Source organism: Cylas formicarius, unplaced genomic scaffold (genome assembly GCF_029955315.1).
Source record: "Cylas formicarius isolate icCylForm1 unplaced genomic scaffold, icCylForm1.1 PGA_scaffold_7__23_contigs__length_41026272, whole genome shotgun sequence".
Classification (NCBI taxonomy): domain Eukaryota; kingdom Metazoa; phylum Arthropoda; class Insecta; order Coleoptera; family Brentidae; genus Cylas; species Cylas formicarius.
In genome coordinates, this window is record NW_026844352.1 from 7,620,806 (window position 1) to 7,642,689 (window position 21,884).

Sequence of the window (21,884 nt, forward strand, 5' to 3'; positions counted from 1 at the left end):
TAAAGAAAGGGTTTGGTAACATAACGCTTTACTTAACATAACCCATTAATTAACACCCTTTGACAAAAAAAGTTTTTTTAATCAATACTATAAAAAACGCGGCTCTCCTCGTTTCTACCGCTGGACCGATCCGGCGTGTATGTGGAAAACAGTTTTAGTGATATCACTAAAAGACATTATCTATTCACTAAAATCGAAAACAATAACAATGTGACCGAAAACAAATGTTAAAGTTCAAAAACGGATTCTGTAGGCGGCAGACAAGAATCTACCTGTCTCATGCAAGCCATCCAAGGATAATACTAAGGTTAGTAAGTAGTAAGTGAGTCGGCAAAGTGCAAAACTTAAATATTCGACACGCACTAATTTAGCATTCAACAATTTAATGTACAATTAAGGCAGTTTTTTGGAGGCGGGCTGGGGTTAACCCCCCATGCCCAATGCTACCCAGAGATTCCCTGCATTGCACGCGGCGGTTTAACCTCCGTTCGCTACCGACAGAATCCCTTGTATTCGTCCCCAAAAGTTTGATATCGGTTTGTACTGTGTTGATATAGTGTTTTGAGTGTTCAGTGTATGTTTTAAGGTGATAATCGTCGTCGGCCCCTTCGTTTTTTTCTGTTCGCGCTGTTATGGAGGCCGGATGGTCCGCGGTGGAAGCGGGGGAAGTCGATTTTTTTTTGGTATCTTTCAAAATCGTTTTTTGCTAGCTGAGCAAATTTTGGTTATATTTTTTCTTCGTACGTGTTAGTCATTGACCAAAAGCGAAAATCCTTGACGGAAGTCGGTAATGGGCGAATGGCCATAGTAGTATTGCCCAACAGTTTGAAAAGAGCAAAGGAGAGAGAGAGAGATTCCCTGCAAAGAATTATAATTTGGGGTTAACATTTTTTACTTTGGGTCTACATTTATTTGCTCTCTGGTGATGTCATTTGTCAACACAAGCGGTGGTGGCATCGTTTAGCTTGATTTTTTTGTGTTTGGCATGGTCTAGATTTTGTTGGAAGTTTAAAGTAAAATGGCAGTTGAATTATCAAATGATATCTGGAAAAATTGGGATAAAAGTGGAAGACAAGAATTGTAAGTTTTGCTGTGCACGTTTGCTACAATTTGTATACGATACCTTTACGCATGCCGCGTCTTAAATGCGAGGATAAAGCTACTGATGAAATAAATATTTAGACATATTAACAGTATCTTTCTCATTCTAGTATCAAATATAACGTTGCCCGCTTAAAAGACGAATCGTCTCCGTTATTTGATAAAAATGGGAAAGCAGCCCCAGTAGTTACCAATATAAATTTGCTAATTGAGAAGGCAGTTAAAGGTGTCATTAAACGGGAATCTGTTGTACCTGTTCTACATGACCTAGTGGTATGTATTACAAAAATCTAAAACTGACGTTAATAAGATTACACATGTTTTAATGATAGTGAATGTATTTGATAATTTTAGATTTATTAATTTTGTAATTGTTTTAGAAAACCCATAGTATTGTGGCTTCAATAATTTGTGATGTGTTAAATATTACTGATGCTATAACTTCGCAAACTGATGGAGAAGACGCCAAAGATAGAAATAATTTTTGTTATTTGGTAAAAGAATGTGAAAAGGTATGTTTGTGTATAGTTCTGTGTGTTGTACCATGCAGTATTTGATTTCAGTTTCTGTCAGACAAACTACTTAAGGAGAGATTGGAAATTGAAACTTTACAGGAGGTTGGAATATTAAAGAACAAAACTTTTTATTCAAAATTTATTAAAATAAAGACCAAACTCTAGTAAGTATTATATTTATTGCTAAAGTAATTTTGCACTGAGCAATAAATGCTAGGGTGCTAAATTAAGTGAGGCTTAGCAGACTTCCCCAACTATGAAAAGTTAAGTTCGGGTTTTATACTAAGCAAATACGCTAGCCATTAGTTAATTTTTTCCTAATAAATGTTATGCTTTTTTTGTGCTTAATCTTACACCATTTTCCTTGTGATTTTTTTTTGTTTCTGGTGACTTTCTCCAAGAAATTTCACCTTTTTCAAAAAAATTGAAAGATATGGTTTTTTTTTACTGAACCAAAAAACTTGAACTGGAAATCAAAACTGTGCAAATAGCTTTTATATTGTCAACCAAATATGTTTTTGATTTTTCACATTGACATTTGATTTTTTTTTTCAAAAATTCTAACATTATAAATTATAAATATAATGGTGTTCAGGAAAGATGACCAATACGTTAGCAATGACACTAAGGGTATTCTTATGGCATTTGCTGGTGTCATCATGATTTTTTTGATATATTTTTTTATTTAGCTGCTTGTAAGATATTTAATTATTTTCATGATATATGTTTTTTGACAAAATTGGAAGAAAATAACCTTTATCTTAAATAGCTCAACCTATGTTATATAAAATGCTTCAGAATTTTTCACAGAATCCTAAAGTGCAATTTATTTTGCATTACATTCTATTTTAAAAAAGTAGTTATGCCCTTCAAGTAGATTTTGCAAAATTTGTTGTGCAAACATTTTTTGAAATTGTATATTATGTACTAGGTAATTTATATAAAATTTGTAGCTACAAACAAAGAAAATTTAACCTGTTCAGGGAAGAGTGTGAAGGCTTTGCAAAATTGCAAACTGAACTAAATAAGGAATTCAGTGATTCCACCACTCATAATGAATTAATAGATATTGTTCATTCTCTTATTGGTAAATAATTTAACCACTCTTAAAAAAAGGCAAAGTAATTGAGGTTTTATTGCAGGTTGTTTTAACTTAGACCCAAACAGAGTTTTGGATATAATTTTAGAGAGTTTTGAGAACAAAACCAGAGATGCAAGAATCTTTGTGCCCTTGATTTCATCCTATATGAATGATCCGAACATCATTACAGAAGTGTTATGTACAAAACTTGCATTTTTAAAAAATAATGAAGATGATATTCCTAAGTCATTTTATATTTTAATGGCTCATCTGATTCAAAATTCACTTATAAACATCAACGATATTTATTCTCGAGTAAGTTATTTACAGGGTCATCATTGTGAAAAATGAAAATCAATTTTCTACTAATTTCCAGTTAAGTCCTGATGATAAACTTATTCAGAGGGATTGTGAAAAAGCCATGAGAGATGCAAGAGAGTATGTCCGTAAACTTCAGATTATATCAATAAATAATAAAGAAAAAGAAGACAACCAGGAAGAGCCAGAAGTAATTGACGATAGATATATAAACAATCAGAAGTTAGGCCTTTGTGAGGCTTTGCTTCTCATAGGTGACTGGGAAAACGTTCAAACTTTCATAAAGATATTGCCAAACAATTTCGCTGTTGGGTATGAACCAATTGCAATCGCTCTTTGCAACTTATTACATTCCATTATTGAACCTGTCTACAATGAGTAAGTATAATAAACTGTCATATTTTGTTATAGTTGATTAAAATTGCGAATGAGAAAAATAAGAAAATTTGAAATTATTTCTTAAATTGTGGTCGAAGTGTTACTAATTATGAAACCTGTTTCCCAATTGTCTTAAATATTTATTTGGGGAAACAAAGGCAGAGAACAGATGGCTTTATTTACGCCATAAACTTCTAAATTGGTATCTATAGAGCGGCAAGATGGAGGCCAAATCTACTCATTTTATCCATTACCCATACCGCTGCTGCATGTCATTATACTCTTTATAATTGTATCATATATTGTCGTTTTCGTTTTTTTTTTTTTTGACATTCTTGTAGTAGCATTTTTAAACAGTGTAAATCCCAAGTATCTGAAGTTGTTTGTTCCTTTTTTTCAATGGTGTCCTCTATTGGTAAATTGACTGCATTCTCTTCCCCGTTGTCATGTACACTGTCTTTAAGTTTATTTCCAATCCTACCTTCTCATATTCTTCCTTTAACTTCCTGACCATGTAACTGAGGTCTTCTTTATCTTGGGCTATCACTACCTGGTCATACGCGAAACATGTAAAGGTATTCATTCCTTATAGAGACTCCAATTCTACTGACAGTTTTTCATGGCCTTCCATGGTTCTGTCGTGGGCACCGTGTCGTAGGTCTTTTTCAAGTCCATGAATGCTAAGTATACTGGTCTGTTCTTTACCTTTTTCTTCTCCATTAACTGTTTGTTTCAATTATTTAACTTTTCCTGTTTTGTTTTATAAAATCAAAGAGTGTGGCGCCTTTGGTGCGACGCACGCCACTGTTCAAAAATCCCAGATTTTTTCAAGCATATATTTTTATTTAAGATATTGCAGTCTTGGTCCCAAGATCAAACGGAAGTCTGTGCCACAGCACGAAAATCCCCGCGCGCCTAAACAAGCCACCACCTTTTTAGAGCTCCGCGATACAGCGATTCCAATGCTGGTCACGCTCGGTTCATCTTTACATTACGATCCCGTATTACTTAGCAAGATCGTGCGATTAGCCAAGTCGGCGCTTGCAGATTGCGGGATTAATAATTCCAAAGCCACGGCGACGGCAAAAAATTCCTTATATTACGATATTATATCGATTCTCGATCACACCATATTGCCGTCGCTTTCTTATTTGGATTGCAACTGTTGCCTGGCAGAAGAGATCTGGACGTTGGTCCAGCTGTACCCTTACCAGATTAGGTACTGCCTTTACGGCAGATGGAAAAACGAGACCTACTCTGTGTATCCAGAGTTGATGAAAAAACGCGGTGACTCGGAGAAGCAAATCAAAAATATAATGAAACGGGTCAGTAAAGAAAACATCAAGCCAGTGGGCAGGCTCATAGGAAAGCTCACCCATTGTTCTCCCGGTTTCCTTTTCGACTACGTCCTCCTGCAAATCCAAGTTTACAATAACTTGATCGCGCCGGTAGTGGATTCGCTAAAATACCTCACCAATTTATCCTACGACGTATTGGGATTTTGCCTGGTCGAAACACTAGCGAACGCGGACAAGAAAAGGGTTAAGCACGACAGCACGTCCATTTCGACTTGGTTGCAGAGCTTATCCAGCTTTTGTGGTGCGGTGTTTAAGAAGCACTCGATCGAACTGACTGGCTTACTCCAGTACGTCGCTAATCAATTGAAAGCCCAAAAAAGGTAGGTGATTAGGGCAGTTACTAACAGCTGTAATAGGTGTAATATTGCATAAACATATCTAAAGCTTTTAATAGAAATATGCCCCTAATTTTTTTTATTTTAAGTTTTTAGAAAAATATGGACTTATAATTGGAAACATTATTTTTAAAAAATAAAATCTAAAGTTAAACAAACTGTACTCCCTGAGGGTTACTAAACTGTAATTGCTATTAGACAAGAGTTATTCACTAAAATATTAGTTACTCGTCAAAATTATCTTTTTTTGAAAATGTGTAACCATTTTTCACAAAATTCTTAGGATTTGCATTTGTCTTGACTTTACAATTACATTAAAAATTGAGTTTATCATATTTACTTTTCTAATTATGTTTTTAATATGTTTTGACCCTATAGCTAATAGAGATAGAGACCCTGTCCATTCCGATAATATAGGAACTTATGAAGCAACTATGAATAATTTTTTGCGCATGCACCAGATTTAAAATCTCATTTGCAACCAATGACCTTGAGGCATTCAACATCCAGCGTGGCCGCAGTTACATCGTCAAAAAGTTTTTTTACGACAATATTTTCTCAAAGTATGTCCAGATCTCGTTAAATATTTTGTAAAAACGAGTTCAATGTGTAGAAAATCGCTGTTTAGAAAGAAAATGGCACAAAGTCATTGCGGCCCACCGATTTTTACCATATTAGAGCCACTATATGGGTTCGGCAAACTCGCTTCGCGTAAAAGTTTAGGGAAATTAAAATATCTTGCGTCCAAAATAACAAAGTCACCAACTATTTACATACTACTGTGCCCACATTATACACGACGAATAATTTATATAACATATTTATGTATATCCGAGGATTTCAGACTTCACTTCTCAAATGCAAACGATCGGTTTTATAAAATGCCTGCTCGCGATAAGCGTGGAATAGTCGAGCCGTCTTCCCAATATGGGTCTGTCCACTATATATATTCGACTTTTGGGAACACAGGTTGGGGCGGTGGCTGGCTCGCCAGTACCGGACTGAGTCAATTCTGCTCGTTCGTCACAAAATTACTTTAAATGACAATTTTGACAGGCAGGAGCTGTTATTTTAGCCGGCCAGTGCACTGTGAAACACAATTTAAATTGTTTAAAAAATATATAATATGCGGACCTTTTTTTTTTTCAATCATAATCTGTTTTGAAGCGTCGAACGTTGAAAACCTGTCAATAGTTAGCAAGGTATTCATTGATGATTATTAATTATGACATGACAAAGAGAGAACAGTTACCATAACTAATACCAAAAAAGCCCGACGAATCGAAATTTATTTGGGGTTTATTATGAACATTATTATTATATCAATATAAACTTAAACTAGTTCAACGTAATTATTCAAAGAAGTCGTCGCAATTTTATTAGTAGAGCGCAAACCACAGCTAGGAAGATGCTATATCGGTCCTCAATAATCGCTCTTACAGCAACGTCGGTTAAAGTGAGACAGATGGTTAGCGATTAATGACGGTTGTGGCATATTCTTGGCTAGTTTGGAATCTAATGGGCACTATAAAGCTTGTTGATTTTTTTCTTTGACTTATCTTTCATTTAGTCGCTTTCACAAACCACACATTGCACTTAAATGCTATATTGGCGTTTTTTATACTGGAACTCTTTTTAGCCTCGATCTTTTAATTCTAAAAGAAGTTGTGCAGAAAATGGCTGGCGTCGATCCTGTTGAAGATTTAACCATGGATCAGTTGAACGCAATGTCGGGCGGTGAACTTCTAAAAGGAGAGGTAATAAAAATGCCCACCAATGGATATTTATTTCTAATCTCCGTTTTTGTTTTTCTGCTAACTTTATGGAAAGATCAAAGTTAGTATCGAGATATCTGCTCATGTTCACGAAACTCGTCCGCTTTTTTTTGTTATACCATTGTTTATTTACAGGCGGGTTACTTTAGTCAGGTGCGCAACACAAAAAAATCTTCTCTGCGACTGAAAGAAGCGATGGCGGAGAATGATTTGGCGGTCGCCCTGTGTTTGTTGATGGCGCAGCAAAATTTTTGCGTGATATATAAGGAAACTCAAAAAAGTCACCTCAAACTTGTCGGCAAGCTATCGGATCAGTGTCAGGATACTTTGGTGCAATTCGGGACGTTCCTCGGTTCGACTATGTCGGTTGACGAGTACGTCAATAAACTGCCTTCGATTCAAAGTATGCTGATTGATTACCACATACCTACGGAGGTGGCATTCTTCCTCGCACGTCCAATGTTCAACCATGCAATAAACGTAAGCGAAACATTTGTATGTGTTGCCACCGCATTTGTATATTTCGGGGTTGATTGATGTACTTTTTTTTAGAGGTATTTGTCAATCAAATTGCGCTGCTGGTTACCACAGTTTTCCCTTTGTATCAAATTTTTTTTTCCTGTGTAAAATATACTCTACTTTTGTAGATGTAGAGTTCCTTTCAATAACCCAAAAGCCAAAACGAATAAAATACTATTTTTTAAAATATTATATTCAAGGCTATTAAATTCTGCCTGAAAATTTACCCTGCAAATCGAAATAAAAAAAAATTTCATAACAAAAATAGCTACAGCGATTTTTTGAAAATGTACTTTTTCGAAAAATGCACTATAAATCTGAAACGAAAACAAACATATGTTCTATCATTATGTTTTCTATAAAATCGAGCTCCGGACACCGACATTAATTTTCGTCTATCTCTTTTAGAAAGGGAAGTTTCTCTTTAAAAGTGACAAATTTGGTCCACTGTTAATCTAATCTAATTCACAATTCAAACAATATTTAACTTATTAAACATAATGTCTATCCATAGTATTTGTTTGTTTAGTTAGTTTTATTTATTTTGTAATTTTTTAAATTCTTCAAAGGCTCAGTTATCAGTCGAAACATTGGTTTTGATTGACTATTAATTAATTTCTTTTTTTTTATTCTTGGATTTGTTTAATCAAGTTCTCTAAAAATATATTACTAACTTTTAAAAATATGCGAATTCGATTTTGGGTTAAATTTGTTTATTTTTTATTTTCATTAATTTTTAATAATTTACAGACATATTTTTTAGTATATTTATTTTATTTTATTATATGTGTGACGTTGGGACAATTAAAAAAAAAACCTTTAAAAAAATATTGGTTAATATCATATATAAAATGCTAATTTTTCAAAGAACCTCCCGCAGGCTACTGTAATACTTTTTACAAAATTTCTGGATTTCTCCTGCGTCGGTTTTTGCTGAGACGAACTTGCTGACGTTTCGCCAATCATCCTGTTGACTTCTTCAGAGCTTGACTGAAACTGGCTCGTATTTTACGTACCTACTTATATATTGTTTGAGGGGGGCGGAGCTAAATGAGGAGGATAAACACTGTCTCGGTGACAGGTAGAGACGTGAGTCGCGGTTAAGATTTTTAGGTTGTTTATAGGTTTCTATAGACTCTCGGATTTTTCGTTGGTAGAAGAACTGATTGCATGCAAGAATTTTAGTTTTATCGAATAAAATTTTATATCCGGCTTCATAAGTGTGTTCGGCAACAGCTGATGAGTTTATTTATCTTAATCGTAAGGCCCTTTCGTGTTCTTTGAGTCTAGTTGATATTTTTTGTCCGGTCTCTCCAATGTATTCTTTGCCGCATATGCATGGAATGCTGTAAGCTCCTGGCATCTCAAATGGGATTTTGTCTTTGACGGACCGAAGATGTTGAGAAATTTTTGGACAAGTGGTAAATCTGGTTTTGACGTTATACTTCTTTAGAGCTTTTGATATGTGGTCAGTGATGTTTTGAATGTAAGGAAGGACCACAGTGGAAAATGTAGGATTGCTTTCGGGCTCATTGTTATTGGAAGGTTGTGATGAAGTGTATTTTTTGATGGAACGCTTAATATCTTTAATGTGGAAATTATTGGAGAGAAGAACAGAAGTAAGGTGTTTTAATTCTGGGTTCAGTGACTGGGGTTGAGATAGTTTTACGGCTCTGTAAACAAAGATTTGATAACCGATGATTTTTGGGCCGGATGGTGATGTCACCATGCATTAAAGTATCGGTCTGTGTGCGTAGGTTTCCTGCAAACACATGTTAGGTTTGATTTTCTATTGATAAGAATATCTAAGAATTGAAGGTTATTATTAGTTTCCAACTCAACGGTAAAACGTATGTTAGGGTGTATAGAGTTTAAATATCTAAGAAAATCTACTAGGGTTTCTTGACCATGAGGCCAAATAACAAAAGTATCATCGACGTAGCGTTTCCATAATTTTGGTTTTAGATGAAAGGTGTCGAGAGCTTTTTTCTCAAAGGCTTCCATAAATATATTGGCGATAACTGGTGATAGTGGAGAACCCATAGCTGTTCCCGCCGTTTGTTCACAAATTTGACCGTTATAAGAAAAATATGTTCCCGACAAGCATTTTTCAATTAAGCTTTCAAAGAAGGTTTGATTCCAGATTCTCGGACTTTAAAATATCTGAAATGATGTCGGGAGTTTCAGGAATAGGAACTTTGGTAAGGAGGCTCTGAAGAAATCAACAGGATGATTGGCGAAACGTCAGCAAGTTCGACTCAGCAAATACCGACGCAGTAGGAATCCAGAAGTTTTGTAAAAAAGTATTTATGACAGCTGTTTTTAGATCCAATTGGTCATTAAGTAATAGATTGGAATATTTCATGTTCTTAATAATTTCCATGGCTTCCAACACATTTAGTTTTTTTGCTATTTGATTAATTATGTCAAATATGAAACTTATCAAAACTTATCCATTTCTGGATTTAAATGAATGGCGTTAGACGTTAGAATCCGAACTTTTATTTTTATTCGCCTTCATTCGTTAATGCGTTTCTTCACTATTCTGGGTTTTGGGTTCTGTGTTTAATATGGGATAGATAGAGTTCAAAATTATTTGAAACTGCATTTTTGTTTTAATCTTATCTAGCAAAAAGGGGTCATAACCATTGTTAACAGCTACTTTTTGTTGAGTGAAACTTGCTAACGTTTCGCCAATCATCCGGTTGTCTTCTTCAGAGCTTCACTGAAACTGGTTCGCATTTTACTCTGTACCTGCTTATATATTGTTGGGAGGGAAGCAGAGCTAAATGAAGGGCATAAACATCGTCTCCGATGACTGATTCCCATATTGGTGACATGTAAAGTCGCGGTTAAGATTGTTAGGTTGCTTATAGATTTCTATAGACTCGGATTTTTCGCTGGTAGGAATTGATTACTTGCAGGAATTTTAGTTTTATCGAATAAAATTTTATATCCTGTTTCATGATTGTGTTTGTCAACTGCTAATAAGTTTACTTTTCTTAATCTTAAGGCCCTTTCATGTTCTTTGAACCTAGCTGATATCTTTGACAGATCGAAGCTGTTGAGAGAATTTTGGACAAGTGGTAAATCTGGTTTTGACGTTATGTTACGTTAGATCTTTTGATATGTGGTCAGTGTTGTTTTGAATGTAAGGAAGAACAAACGTTTTTTTTTTTTTATTTCATAGAGATGTACACGTTTGACACATTTAGTTTAGAATTTCGATTGTTCGCCACGATTTCACTGGTTCTCTAAAGATTTTCACAGATTACGAAATGATCTTCCACATTTCACCGATTTCGAAAAACAATTTTTAGGTTATGTGATTTTTTTTTTGGTTTCTGTCGTAATTGAAAAACTGCTAAATAAAAATAAAAAAATACACTTAAAAGCATTTTTAGGAAGTGGAAAAAATGTGTTGTCAACACAAAAATATGATTTTATCCAACTTGATTAAACAATTACAAGAATTAAAAACAAAACACGTTTTTTTTTTTAAATAGGCCTTTAAAAAAAAAATTTGGTAATAACAATTAAACATGCTGTTTTTTTTTTATTGAATTAGTTTTAAAAATAGATAAATTTCTTTGCAGCAAAAATACGATCAAATTCGTAAATCCGATCCGAACTACAAAAAAATGTCCAGTTCGCTGAAAAATCAGAAATATTACGAGGCCGTGCAGGAGATCATGCAGCCCGTTCATGGGTCGCTTTTACCGTTGCACTCACCGAAAATATGGGAGGACATCACATCCCAGTTTTTAGCCACCTTTTGGTCGCTAACTATGTACGACCTTTTCGTGCCCGAAGACACTTACCAACAGGTTATAAACAAGGCGAAAGCCCAATCGCTCTCGGCGATGGAATCGAGCACGAGTAACAAGAGCAAGAAAGAGCAGGAACGGTTCATGTCGCTGATCGAGAAGTTACAAGACGAGAAGAAAAAGCAAACGGAACACGTCGAGAAAGTGCTGTATCGATTGAAACAGGAGAAGGACAATTGGTTCCTGTCACGGTCAGCGAAGACCGCCAAGACCGAATCGATCACGAGGTTTTTGCAATTGTGTCTGTTTCCGCGTTGCACGTTCACGCAAATCGACGCAGTATACTGCGCGAAATTCGTTCACACCATACACATATTGAAGACTCCTAATTTTTCCACATTGTTATGTTACGACAGGGTAAGTAAAAAATATGCAGGGACGCCACTGAGACTTGCATCCTGTGCAAAAGTTAGTTTTGCGCGAAAAATATTTAAAAATTTGACATTATTTTATCTGTGAAATATTGCTCTGGTTAGTTTGTAGTACGGTCCTCTTTAAAATTTCAGAGCGTGGCGCTTTCTTTATCGTACCAAGGACAGACAGAATTAATCTGTAAACTTTGATTTGTCTGTTCTTAGAGTACTAGGCGAGGCAAAAGCAAAAGTTTTTTGAATACTCATACTTTCAAAGCATTATATTGCTATATACATTTTCTACATAAAAGGAGAGGTTGTAAGGTTGTAAAATAATTTTTAAAATACCATGAAATTTATATTTATTTACTTATATTGTGGGTTACGCCGCCGTCGCGTCGTTCTGGGAACCCAATGGAGTCGATAATATTGGGATTCCCAAATCGCTAAGTATCGTATTCGGATATTCATTGAGTAGGGTTATAAAATTATCAAAATAAATAAGAATTAAATTTTCACATTTTCACGAAATTATATATTTTGACATGACAATTGTTTCGACAAACACCGTGTCTTTATCAAATGTCATTGTCATGTCATGTCATGTCATTTGATAAAGACACGGTGTTGTCGAAACAATTGTCATGTCAAAATATATAATTTCGTGAAAATCTGAACTTTTAGTTCTTAGTTATTTTGATAAATGGATTTTCATCAAGTAAAAGCCTCCTCAGTTCATTTTTTTATAAAATTGTTATAAATTTCTTATAATATACATATTATTATTAAATAATGATAGGTAACACTCCACAACTGCAAGGTGTTATTTAAAACAATGTTTGACTAGTCAATTAAGAAGCGGTTAACTGGGCGTTCAATGAGAAGTGGTCAGTTGACCAGTCCGAACACTACATAAAAGCCATCACTCTGTCATAACCTTAAAAAAAGTTATGGAATCGTACTAACAAGAATGTTATGGCATGAAATAGCTATACCATAGCGCCCTATACATATTATGTGAATAAATGTAATCATATTCGCCATCTCGAAAGCTCCCAAACCAAGTTTTCATGTCAATGTTTCAAAAACTGCTTTAGCCGAACAGAAATAATTCTTCTAATATTATTTATTTTCACGTGTTTAATCTAGGATTGCTTCTTGGCATAACTTTCTTATTTTTAATAAAAGACCCCTTGAATTTATTCATCGATTTCTTCAACTGAAAGCATTTGTTCTATATTTTAGAGGTTGATATTTTAAAAATTAATAAATACAGAATATTTTCTGTCTGTTACAATTTTTTATTACTCTTATAAATCATGCCCTGTAACGAAGTTATTAAATCAAAACTAACCAAATGTTATTAAAAACATGTTGAAATTTGCTTAAAAATATTGAAATAGACAAAACCTCCAAGAAAGAGTATTAAACGAATAGTAGAAATTTAAAAAAAATTAGAACTGCTAAGGTTAGGCAATTAATAAAACCATTTTAATAAAAAAATCTCATTTTACATATTTTCGGAATGTTGCAATTAATCGATTTTATAATTTTTTGATTTTGCATTAAATTTTACAAAAAACCATGTTGTCAAATTACTTTGGAACCAAAAGCAAAAAAAGATGTAATTTGTTTTGACCTTTTAAAATACCTATTCAAAATATCCCAAATTCCCAAGAGATGTTTCCTTTTTAGATTTTTTGTGATGTAACGTATTCAATAATATCGTGCACAGAAAACGAAGCAATGCGCTACGGTAGATTTCTTTACGCAATGCTGGAGACGGTGATGGGGTGGCACAAATCCAAAGAGGTGTTCGAAAAGGAATGTTCGAATTTTCCCGGTTTCATGACCAAATACCGGGTTAGCAATCATACGGCCGACAACCTGGACAACGTTGGTTACGAGAATTACAGACACGTGTGCCACAAGTGGCATTACAAACTCGCTAAAGCGGTGGTAACCTGTCTCGAATCCAAAGATTACGTGCAAATACGGAACTCGCTGATTATTTTGATCAAAATCATTCCGTTTTTCCCGATTCTCGTAAAACTGGCCCAGTTTATCGAGAAGAGGATAGAAAAAGTCCGGGACGAGGAAAAGAACAACCGACAGGATTTGTTTACCCTGTCGAGCAGCTACTTGGGTCAGCTTAAGCAGAGAATGACCAGCGGTCATATGATGAAGGAGGGCGAGTTTCATATACCCGTTGAGAAAGAGAAGGTAAGCCAATTTCATTCTTAATTGCCGACGTACAGAAATGAACCGCCAACATTTTACATCAAAAGAAGGCGTTAATTGTCAAAATTAAAAAAAATATATTTTGAAACAAAAACTTCATTGTCGCAGGCTGGAAATCCGCTAACTAGAATTTGGAATTTAGAAACTCCAACATTAATAAAAGCTGAAATATGCTCCCTAAAAATTATAAATAATTTTTTTAGGTTTTACACTGTGAGGGGGTAGTCCCAGTCCATGTATTCCTTATTAATTTAATTGAGTTTTAAATGTCGATTGTTGTTTTCATTTGGGTTTAGAATGTGAGTTCGTGTTGGCTGCATGAATATTAGAGCTTGCTTATATATAAAATAATTTGGAAAACATTCCTTTAAATATTGCAGCTCAACATGCAATGTATGGAAAAATAATTACCAAAAACTTGATGAGGTCTTAAAAATGCAAAAATCATCAATTTACATTTTGGTTAGACGCATTTGTTCTTTATTGGGATATTTTGGGGGTTTTCGTACTTTTTTTACGAACCTTTCACACTATTGTGCAAAATTCAAAAAATTTCACATTTTCAGGTCAACAAAGGCAACCAGGACCAGGCCAATGTAAATAGTAAGGATAATTCTGCGAATAAGATTAATGGTGAGGCAAAAGGTAAATTTAGAACTCAATTTCCTCGTGATCATAAAGCATAATCCCTTCCGTTTATAGAAACGACGCCTAAGGAAAAATCCGAAAAGAAACTTATTCGGACGGTTTCCGAAGAGCCTAAACTAATTATAAAAAATAATATTTCAATTGTTGATGTCGCGCCGGGGTAAGAAAAAATAAATTACAAAAACTGATATCAAATATTTTTGAAAATATTTCAGTGGTGGGACGTCTAATAATAAAGAGAAGCGCGACGAAAAGAGCGTCAGGGAAGAGTCGAAAGAAAGATACACCAGAAAGGAGGAGAAACGCATAGACGAATATGAGAAAGAGCGTGAGAGAGAAAAGAGGCGAGAGAGGAAAGAAGAAAAGTTGAACGTTAGTAAGGAAGAGCGGCAAGAGAGAAAGCAAGAATATAAAGTGAACGTAAGTTCTGATATCTTTGGTGTGTCGATTTTTTGAATTTTTTTTTTTAGGAAGAGCGCTATATCGAAATGGTTAGTCCCAAAGACGATTACGCTGTCGATGGTCGGCAAGTCGATAGATTTTATGAAGAACGGCCTGGTCATTATTACAGAGAGGCAAGGGATGAAAGAGAACCTGGTGGTAGTAACTTGGGCAAGCACAATCCGGAACCCGAGCCAGATAGAGGTAAGTAATAATTGTTTGCAAAAAAACGCGATGAAATAAAAATTTTGGCTAAAAAGCGGTTTATGCTGATAAAACTGAATTTTTGCTTGTGTTCAAATTGAAATTTTTTACTCTTGCAGATGTGAAAAGAAGAAAAGTGGACGTCTCTGCATCGAAGGTTAGTATCGGAGTGAGATAGCATCAGTGCAAGTTTCAGGGTTCCTTTCTTCCAAGCATGGCTGATAGTTAGCACCTACAAGGGAGATTGGGCTGAGTTGTAAATAAAAAGAGGTGATTCTGTGAAGTGTATTACAAAGTGGACTTCAGAGGAAGATTATGAACTTTCGAGGTTTCCGGTCTCTTTTTTTTCCGGATGGAGGAGTCATTTCTTCTTTGAAAATATTCCATTGGAGGATCGATAGTTACTGCTTCTGAGCTGTGCATGTAATAAGAAGATTTGAATGAAACGCCCAGTTGACATATTAAAACCAATGGTCAATGGATTTTCCATTTAGTATATAAAATTCATCCAGAGAATTTCGGGCTAAACTGTTGACACTGTGCAAAAAAATGCTCAATTTACAGATCAGTCTTCTTGTGCCTTGATTTGAGCAAGTTCCACTATTGCTATGATTAGCGTATACTAATATTGGTACGAAGGAAGTTCCTGCATCAATTTTAAATTTGGATTCTATAGTTTTTGAATCTGATCCTAGCTATTAACATATTTACCTGAAATGTACATTGTCTCCCATGATCTTGCGAAAATGATGTTACGATTCAAACTGCGGAGCAAGATAAAAGGCACCAAGTTATTTGTCAGTTTATCAAAAAGCGAATGAATAAATGGAAATATACATTTTCCTTATGGAAATAGCAATGTCTGAAGAGATTTTGGGATTCCATATGGACCATAGAAGTTTCCCCCTGTTGAGCTGTTTCGAAGTGGATTTTGAAATTTGAAATCGGTTCAGCCCACGCAGTGATTTTGCCAAGAAATTTAAGATAATGGCGTATTCAAAGAAAATCCCGCTGCTGTGAGGAACATCGCGAAAGAAGGGTGTCTCCTGCATTTTTTTGCCGTTTCAATTCGTCGCGTTTCTTTGGAGAGGGACTCGCAGACTCCAAATCGTTTCCTACGAAAATCTATCCGTTTTATCAGCCCAATCTTCCGCTTTGTATCGTTTGATTATTGGGAGAGGGACGCGTCAGGTAAGTATTTATTTAAGCGTAAAGCGTGGTTATGGAAAACTTAATCGTTGACGTCGCCCATCGTGAAATTTTATTGTACAGCGATGGATTAGAAAATGGAAATTTAACATGTTTTTATTAATTTTATGTTGGAAAAGATCATTTTTGTTTTATTTGGCAAATCTTCGATAACCATTCATAAGGGAAATATTTCGATGTATCAACTTTAGCATGTCAGGTGTGTTTTGATCATCAACAGTTGATTAGTTCCGATGTGATGTGTGGTATATACCTTAATGCGCCCCCCATATGGTTGTCTGCCGCAGAATCCCAAACATGAAGAAAGAAAAACGCAGATTGAGTACTTTGTTGAAAAACCAGATAAGAAAGAACGGTCGGCCAAAGCAAAAGAGAAAAGGGAAAAACTGACGGAAGAAGAGAAAGAGCTGAAACGGGAAAGAAAACTAGGAAGAAAGAGGGTAGGTTTGGTTAAGACAAAGGTAACGGCCATATAAAAATGACCTTAAAAAGTAATTGGTCAGTATGTGCTGGAATTTTGTAGGATCGACTTGAGGAGAGCCTTCAGCAAGACCTGAAAAGAAGAAGGGAAGAGGAAAAAGGTAAAAAAGCCCGTCGGCTATGAATGAGTGTGAACCAAACGGTATGTTTTTCTTGTAGTCGCTAAGTTACTGTCACACCAGAATGGAGACATGCTAGAGCCTCAGGTACCTCGAGAAAAACACCACAGACGTGAAGCCAGGGAACTGAGGGAGTCGCGGGTAATTTGTGACGCGAACAGGTTGCTTCGGTCAGTTAAACCAAAAATTACCGTTGTATTTTAGGAAATATCTCCATATTCAGGTAGAGAGAGATCCCACGAAAGGAGCGAACCAAGAGAAAAACAATATCCTTTTTATACAATTTTATCCCTTTGAGATATTAAATCAATATGATTTTTTAATTTCCTTAACAATAAATACCAGAAGAAGTTCGGAGAACAAGAGGAGGTAGCTTTAGCGGAATCTGTGAGGAGAAGGCACGAGATTCCATAACTGTGTAAGAGTCGTCATTTCACTGAATAGTTGTTGAATGTGATATAAGTGGATGTAATATATCGAATTAGAACTTATAACGGCTCTTATACGATTTCTGTATATATATATATATATGTCTAATTTTTCCAAATAAAAACTTCACTGTCCACAGGTCCAATCATTTAAGGCCATGTAATATTAGGCAACTGAATGTTTTCGCGCTGAACGTGAAACAAAAATGCTGAAAAATAAAATTTAATATGTTCCTAATTATAAAAGAACATTAATGCGTTAATTTTCAACCTTACAAAACAGGCACCCAGAAAGTTTTACCAACACATTAACAACTCAGAATCAAAGCACGTTAATTTTGCCTTGCTTGACAGCTCTGCTGCTATTTTCACTTATGTAATATTAATTGTGACTCTTACTAGATACTAATTAATACTTTCCCACATTCAAATCTTTACTTTCTTTTCGTGCAATGCTCACAAACTTAAAAATATTTGTAAGTACACTTCTGCAGAAGCATTAAGAAGATTCTTTAGTATCTATGTCACTCGCTTCCTTGCCTGTGGCAGGTAACTATACATAATATATATAATAAAACAAATTCAGTATCAGAAATTCCAAATTTTTCCAATTTTTGGTAGTTAAGTCACAAACCGAAAGTTATTTATTTACTGTCCTATTTATGACATCTCTTTATGTACTGAACTAGATAGTAGGTACCGTTTCTTGTTGCGCTTAAAAATTAGCAATAAATAGTGTATATTTGGCTGACTTGACTTCTATGTTTTGGCTCATTCGAGCTACATTACTGTTTGTATTTGTAAATACAGTAAATTTGGCGGTACACCAACAATTACCTTATCGGGATTATTTTTCGACTTATTTGGAGAAACACTATGACCACTTTTTGAAACTCAGTTGTTTGTTTTAAATCAATTTCTCGTCGCTACAGCTTACTAAGGCACAAAGTTTTTTTATAAAAATAATATTGATTAAAATAATACAACCTATATCTTATAAATCTGTAATATACATATAAGTAGAACTTGTATCTCTCACAATAAAATAACCAACACCATAATTTGTTAGTGTTCCAAAGTCCATTTAGTGATTTTATTGCATAACATGCAATCTTGACAAAATGGAAATGTTGAGTGTACAAAAGAGGTGATAAGTTACAAGTAACTTAACTACATTTCTTGAACATAATTTCCCTACTAGGAATGCATTTAAACAAAAACGTCAAACTACTCACAATTTATAAGATTTTGATCTGCTGGCATACCACAGAGTTGAAGTTAAATTGCAAACATATAATAAAAAGAAAATTTTCGCTAATGCTGTTTTTGATTTGTTCTTGCAACACCTGGTATTACCTATAGCTAATTCAAAATTATTGTTGTGCTGTAGGTGACTGTACCTGAATTTGCGGAGGTGCTAATTTTACTGTGAAATTTATTATAGTAAGGAGAATTGTTTTTACAAATTGTGGTGTGTTTGGTTTGTAAGCAGTTTTTTCAAATAATAGCCGCAGCTCATGGAACATGTTTCTTGTGTATGGATTCCTTCTCGAAGCATATCTTTGAGTTAAGAAGTTGTAATAGATAAATGGTGTAAGCAAGCCAGCTCTACCCCTAAAATAAAAAGCACTCTTGCAAATATAGAGAATCCTATTGAAATTCAAAAACTTACATTAAGATTAGTAAAACTGTATATGGCATTAGTAAAATCTCACTCAAAGCTACCAAACGAAGTATATTCAAGGACTGGAATTCCACAAGAGATATCAGCAACCGGCATCCCCACCAAGAGTTTTGGCCCAATGTCTAAAAACAATAACATTAATTGCATTACAATCTAATATAGAGTTAGATACTTACATCTAGTAAGGTCAAGGAATAACTAGCAGCATGTAAAATTGCAAATAATAACACAGGCAAAATCACCACTAAAATTTGGGTTAAGGCTTGATATTGATAACATAAAACACTAAAATAGTGTATCACGTTGGTTGAAGAAAATACCTAGCATACTGTGCAAGAGAAAATACATTTCCAAGTTTGTGGATTTACGGTGACACTAAATCTTTGAAGGAACAAAAATGTTGCATTTTTAAAGGATACAGTTTACAGGTGCCACATAGATGAATATCAACGAGTAGAACAAGTAGTGACAGCTGTCTTCTAGCACTAATTCGGAAAGAAACTGTCTTGAGAACTGGACCCTCCCCAGCCTTTGGTGTAACCTAAGAGCGCTTATTGCAGCATTGGCTATAAGCACTTTGTAGTAGGCATTTTGGGCACTCCTAAATATTTAAAAATATTAGTTGGATACACAGATTTTTTTGAGGTTTTGTAAATAGAGAAATATAAGTTAATAGAAATCTTTTTATTTGAACTTTGATTCCTCAAAAGTGACCTTTGAATCGTGATCAATTACTTAATGAGTTAAATTAAAATGCAATTACAATGTGTACATTGTTCCAGTTTACATTACTCACCCAAATATAGGGATAAAATACCCAATTGAAAATACAATTACAACCATCCGTATTGCCCATAAAGCACAGTCAATTTTATGTGCAATCACGTGAGCCTTTAGGGCATCGAAGTTTAACCCTCTGGGTGATTGGGAAGCTGTATTCCCAGAAGAGGTTGAGCTGCCCTCATTTGAATCACTCATGTTTTGAGATTTAAAATTAATTCGAAACGTTCCAAATAAAACTGAATGCACCCAGCTTCAAATAACTAGTTTTTCCAAACTTTCATAACCACATCAAACGTATATATGAAATCAGAAAACGCCACTCGAAAAACTAAACCTAACTGTAGGAAGATGGGACCAAAGTATTTGTGGATTACAATGTCGAACAAAAAAGAAATGTCATTGAATTGGTATATTCTTTGGCGTAGTAACAATGGCAAATATGTCACATGCACAGTCTAGGTAACAATTTGGTAATATAAAAAATATAAGTGTAATCAATTAATAAGAAATATGCATCAAAAAATAAAAAGCCTCACTAGAATAAAATCGAGTAAATAAATTTGAGAAGAAGCTACATAACAAACTTGTACTCTTTGTATATTCCTAAACTACAAAAACCACTATCACGTATTTTAACTTTAAAAATTCATTAATTGAATCATTTTATCGTTATAACTAACTTAGAACTAAATAAAAGCGCATTTTATAATACATTATCAAGATCCTCTGCTTAAGAATCGCCCGTTCAATGTTTTCAACGACATCTTAATCCTATCGATGACCTGGTGTTTTTGGCTTTTTGTCTGTAAGTTCGTCTCTTTAATGCCATATACTTTTTGCCACAGGTTGTGCAAGTCGTCTTTCAATGTCGCGAAATATAGATATATTTCAGAACTACTCATGTTATGAATACTTTTCTCTATAGTTTCTAGATTTCCCACAATTACTAGCAATTCCTGTGGATAATTATTAAATACGTCGTCGGATTTGTTTTCTGTCACATTACGACTAAGCCGATCATTATGGGAAGTCTCAGCTTCGTATTTGTTATCAAACGGTAACGCGGTTGCGTCACTGAATTCGAAATCGACCACTTCTGTAAATTCGCTATTCTTTAAGACAGAACCGGTTTTTAGACGTCGATGAAATGTTGAAGACTGCTTATGGCCCATCGTGATTTCACTAAAAGTCTATGTAAAAGTACACATTTTGGAAAGTGGAAGGTGGATGGGGGTATAATATAGTAATGGTAATAAATACTCACGCAAACACGATTGTTTATGGAGAATACGGAAAAGTAAAATATCAAATATATGATTCCATTGAATGCTAGACAGCTTATTAGCACGTTGAAAGCCAAAATACGATAACGCGGTATGGGTTTCGATAACACAAAGAGATTAACGAAACGTACGTGCGATTACAACACCAAAGATCCGAATAAATTATGTTTGTTTTACGATTAATATTATACCCATCAGTCTACGCGTATAATGGTTTAATTGGGGAAGCGTTTGTTGACAAGTGATAGATATGCTTATATACATATAAGTATTAAATTTTATTAAAAAATGTGTAAACGTGCCCAATTTTAATAACTATAGCTGCGAATTGGGAACAGCGTAACTATTATTTTTGTTTGGGGTAAGCTTAATATAATTTTTTGAAAAAATACAAAACAGTCAAATGATTGGATTGCATTGCATTTGAATTGCTGTATGTACGTGGATAAGCAAATTTATAGTTAATTTTTGTAAAAGTCCTTTATAAATAATTTATAATTTTTATATAGGTCGTTAAGGTTGATGTATAAATTATCACAAGATATTTCTCGAAATAGATGCCTGTGTTGTTTAAATTTATATAAGATCAGCTTAAACATCACCGTTCCCGCACAATAATGTTTTCCTGCATAACCAAAAAATTCAAAACCCAAATAAGTAAATGTTTCTATCATCAATAATAAGCTGACTCTTTTGCATATAGCTATTAGATAATATACTGACCTTACTACGGTAAAAGTTGACCATCTGTCAGCGGCCGTGTTGGTTATTGAAGACGGCCAGATCATTGGTTAAAAATGAGTT

General features: G+C 34.6%; 2 protein-coding genes across 6 annotated transcripts; one reads left to right on the forward strand and one right to left on the reverse strand.

Annotated features, from left to right (window-relative positions):
* Nucleotides 1-936: 936 nt before the first annotated feature.
* Nucleotides 937-18,183, forward strand: LOC132705603 (THO complex subunit 2). 5 transcript variants are annotated; one of them, XM_060676284.1, is made up of 22 exons: nt 937-1,080; nt 1,212-1,374; nt 1,482-1,613; nt 1,665-1,780; nt 2,570-2,703; nt 2,759-3,012; nt 3,074-3,393; nt 4,244-5,071; nt 6,726-6,843; nt 6,997-7,341; nt 10,977-11,564; nt 13,256-13,783; nt 14,368-14,446; nt 14,504-14,609; nt 14,665-14,869; nt 14,920-15,094; nt 15,214-15,251; nt 16,591-16,764; nt 16,827-16,884; nt 16,943-17,043; nt 17,107-17,168; nt 17,245-18,183. In XM_060676284.1, the coding sequence occupies exons 1-22, from the start codon at nt 1,019-1,021 to the stop codon at nt 17,273-17,275; spliced, it is 4,617 nt and encodes a 1,538-aa protein (XP_060532267.1). In that variant the 5' UTR covers nt 937-1,018; the 3' UTR covers nt 17,276-18,183. The 5 variants fall into 5 exon arrangements, 4 of the variants coding, with proteins under 4 accessions (XP_060532267.1, XP_060532268.1, XP_060532270.1 ...); XM_060676285.1 differs by having other exon boundaries at nt 14,665-14,863; XM_060676287.1 differs by having other exon boundaries at nt 14,665-14,863; nt 16,591-16,743.
* Nucleotides 18,184-18,320: 137 nt separating this feature from the next.
* LOC132705605 (Krueppel homolog 2) lies at nt 18,321-20,179 on the reverse strand. Its single transcript, XM_060676292.1, has 5 exons — nt 19,811-20,179; nt 19,434-19,615; nt 19,191-19,258; nt 19,003-19,136; nt 18,321-18,944 (listed from the first exon to the last, which is right to left on the reverse strand). The coding sequence occupies exons 1-5, from the start codon at nt 19,990-19,992 to the stop codon at nt 18,704-18,706; spliced, it is 807 nt and encodes a 268-aa protein (XP_060532275.1). The 5' UTR covers nt 19,993-20,179; the 3' UTR covers nt 18,321-18,703.
* Nucleotides 20,180-21,884: the final 1,705 nt, after the last annotated feature.

Coding starts and splice junctions, on each gene's coding strand:
- LOC132705605 (XM_060676292.1), bottom strand. CDS start 19,992: ATGAGTGATTCAAATGAGGGCAGCTCAACCTCTTCTGGGAATACAGCT. Junction 19,616..19,810: donor TATTTTATCCCTATATTTGG/GTGAGTAATGTA, acceptor TTAAATATTTAG/GAGTGCCCAAAATGCCTACT. Junction 19,259..19,433: donor CTATGTGGCACCTGTAAACT/GTATCCTTTAAA, acceptor CCCAAATTTTAG/TGGTGATTTTGCCTGTGTTA.
- LOC132705603 (XM_060676284.1), top strand. CDS start 1,019: ATGGCAGTTGAATTATCAAATGATATCTGGAAAAATTGGGATAAAAGT. Junction 2,704..2,758: donor TATTGTTCATTCTCTTATTG/GTAAATAATTTA, acceptor GTTTTATTGCAG/GTTGTTTTAACTTAGACCCA. Junction 14,610..14,664: donor ATTGTTGATGTCGCGCCGGG/GTAAGAAAAAAT, acceptor AAAATATTTCAG/TGGTGGGACGTCTAATAATA.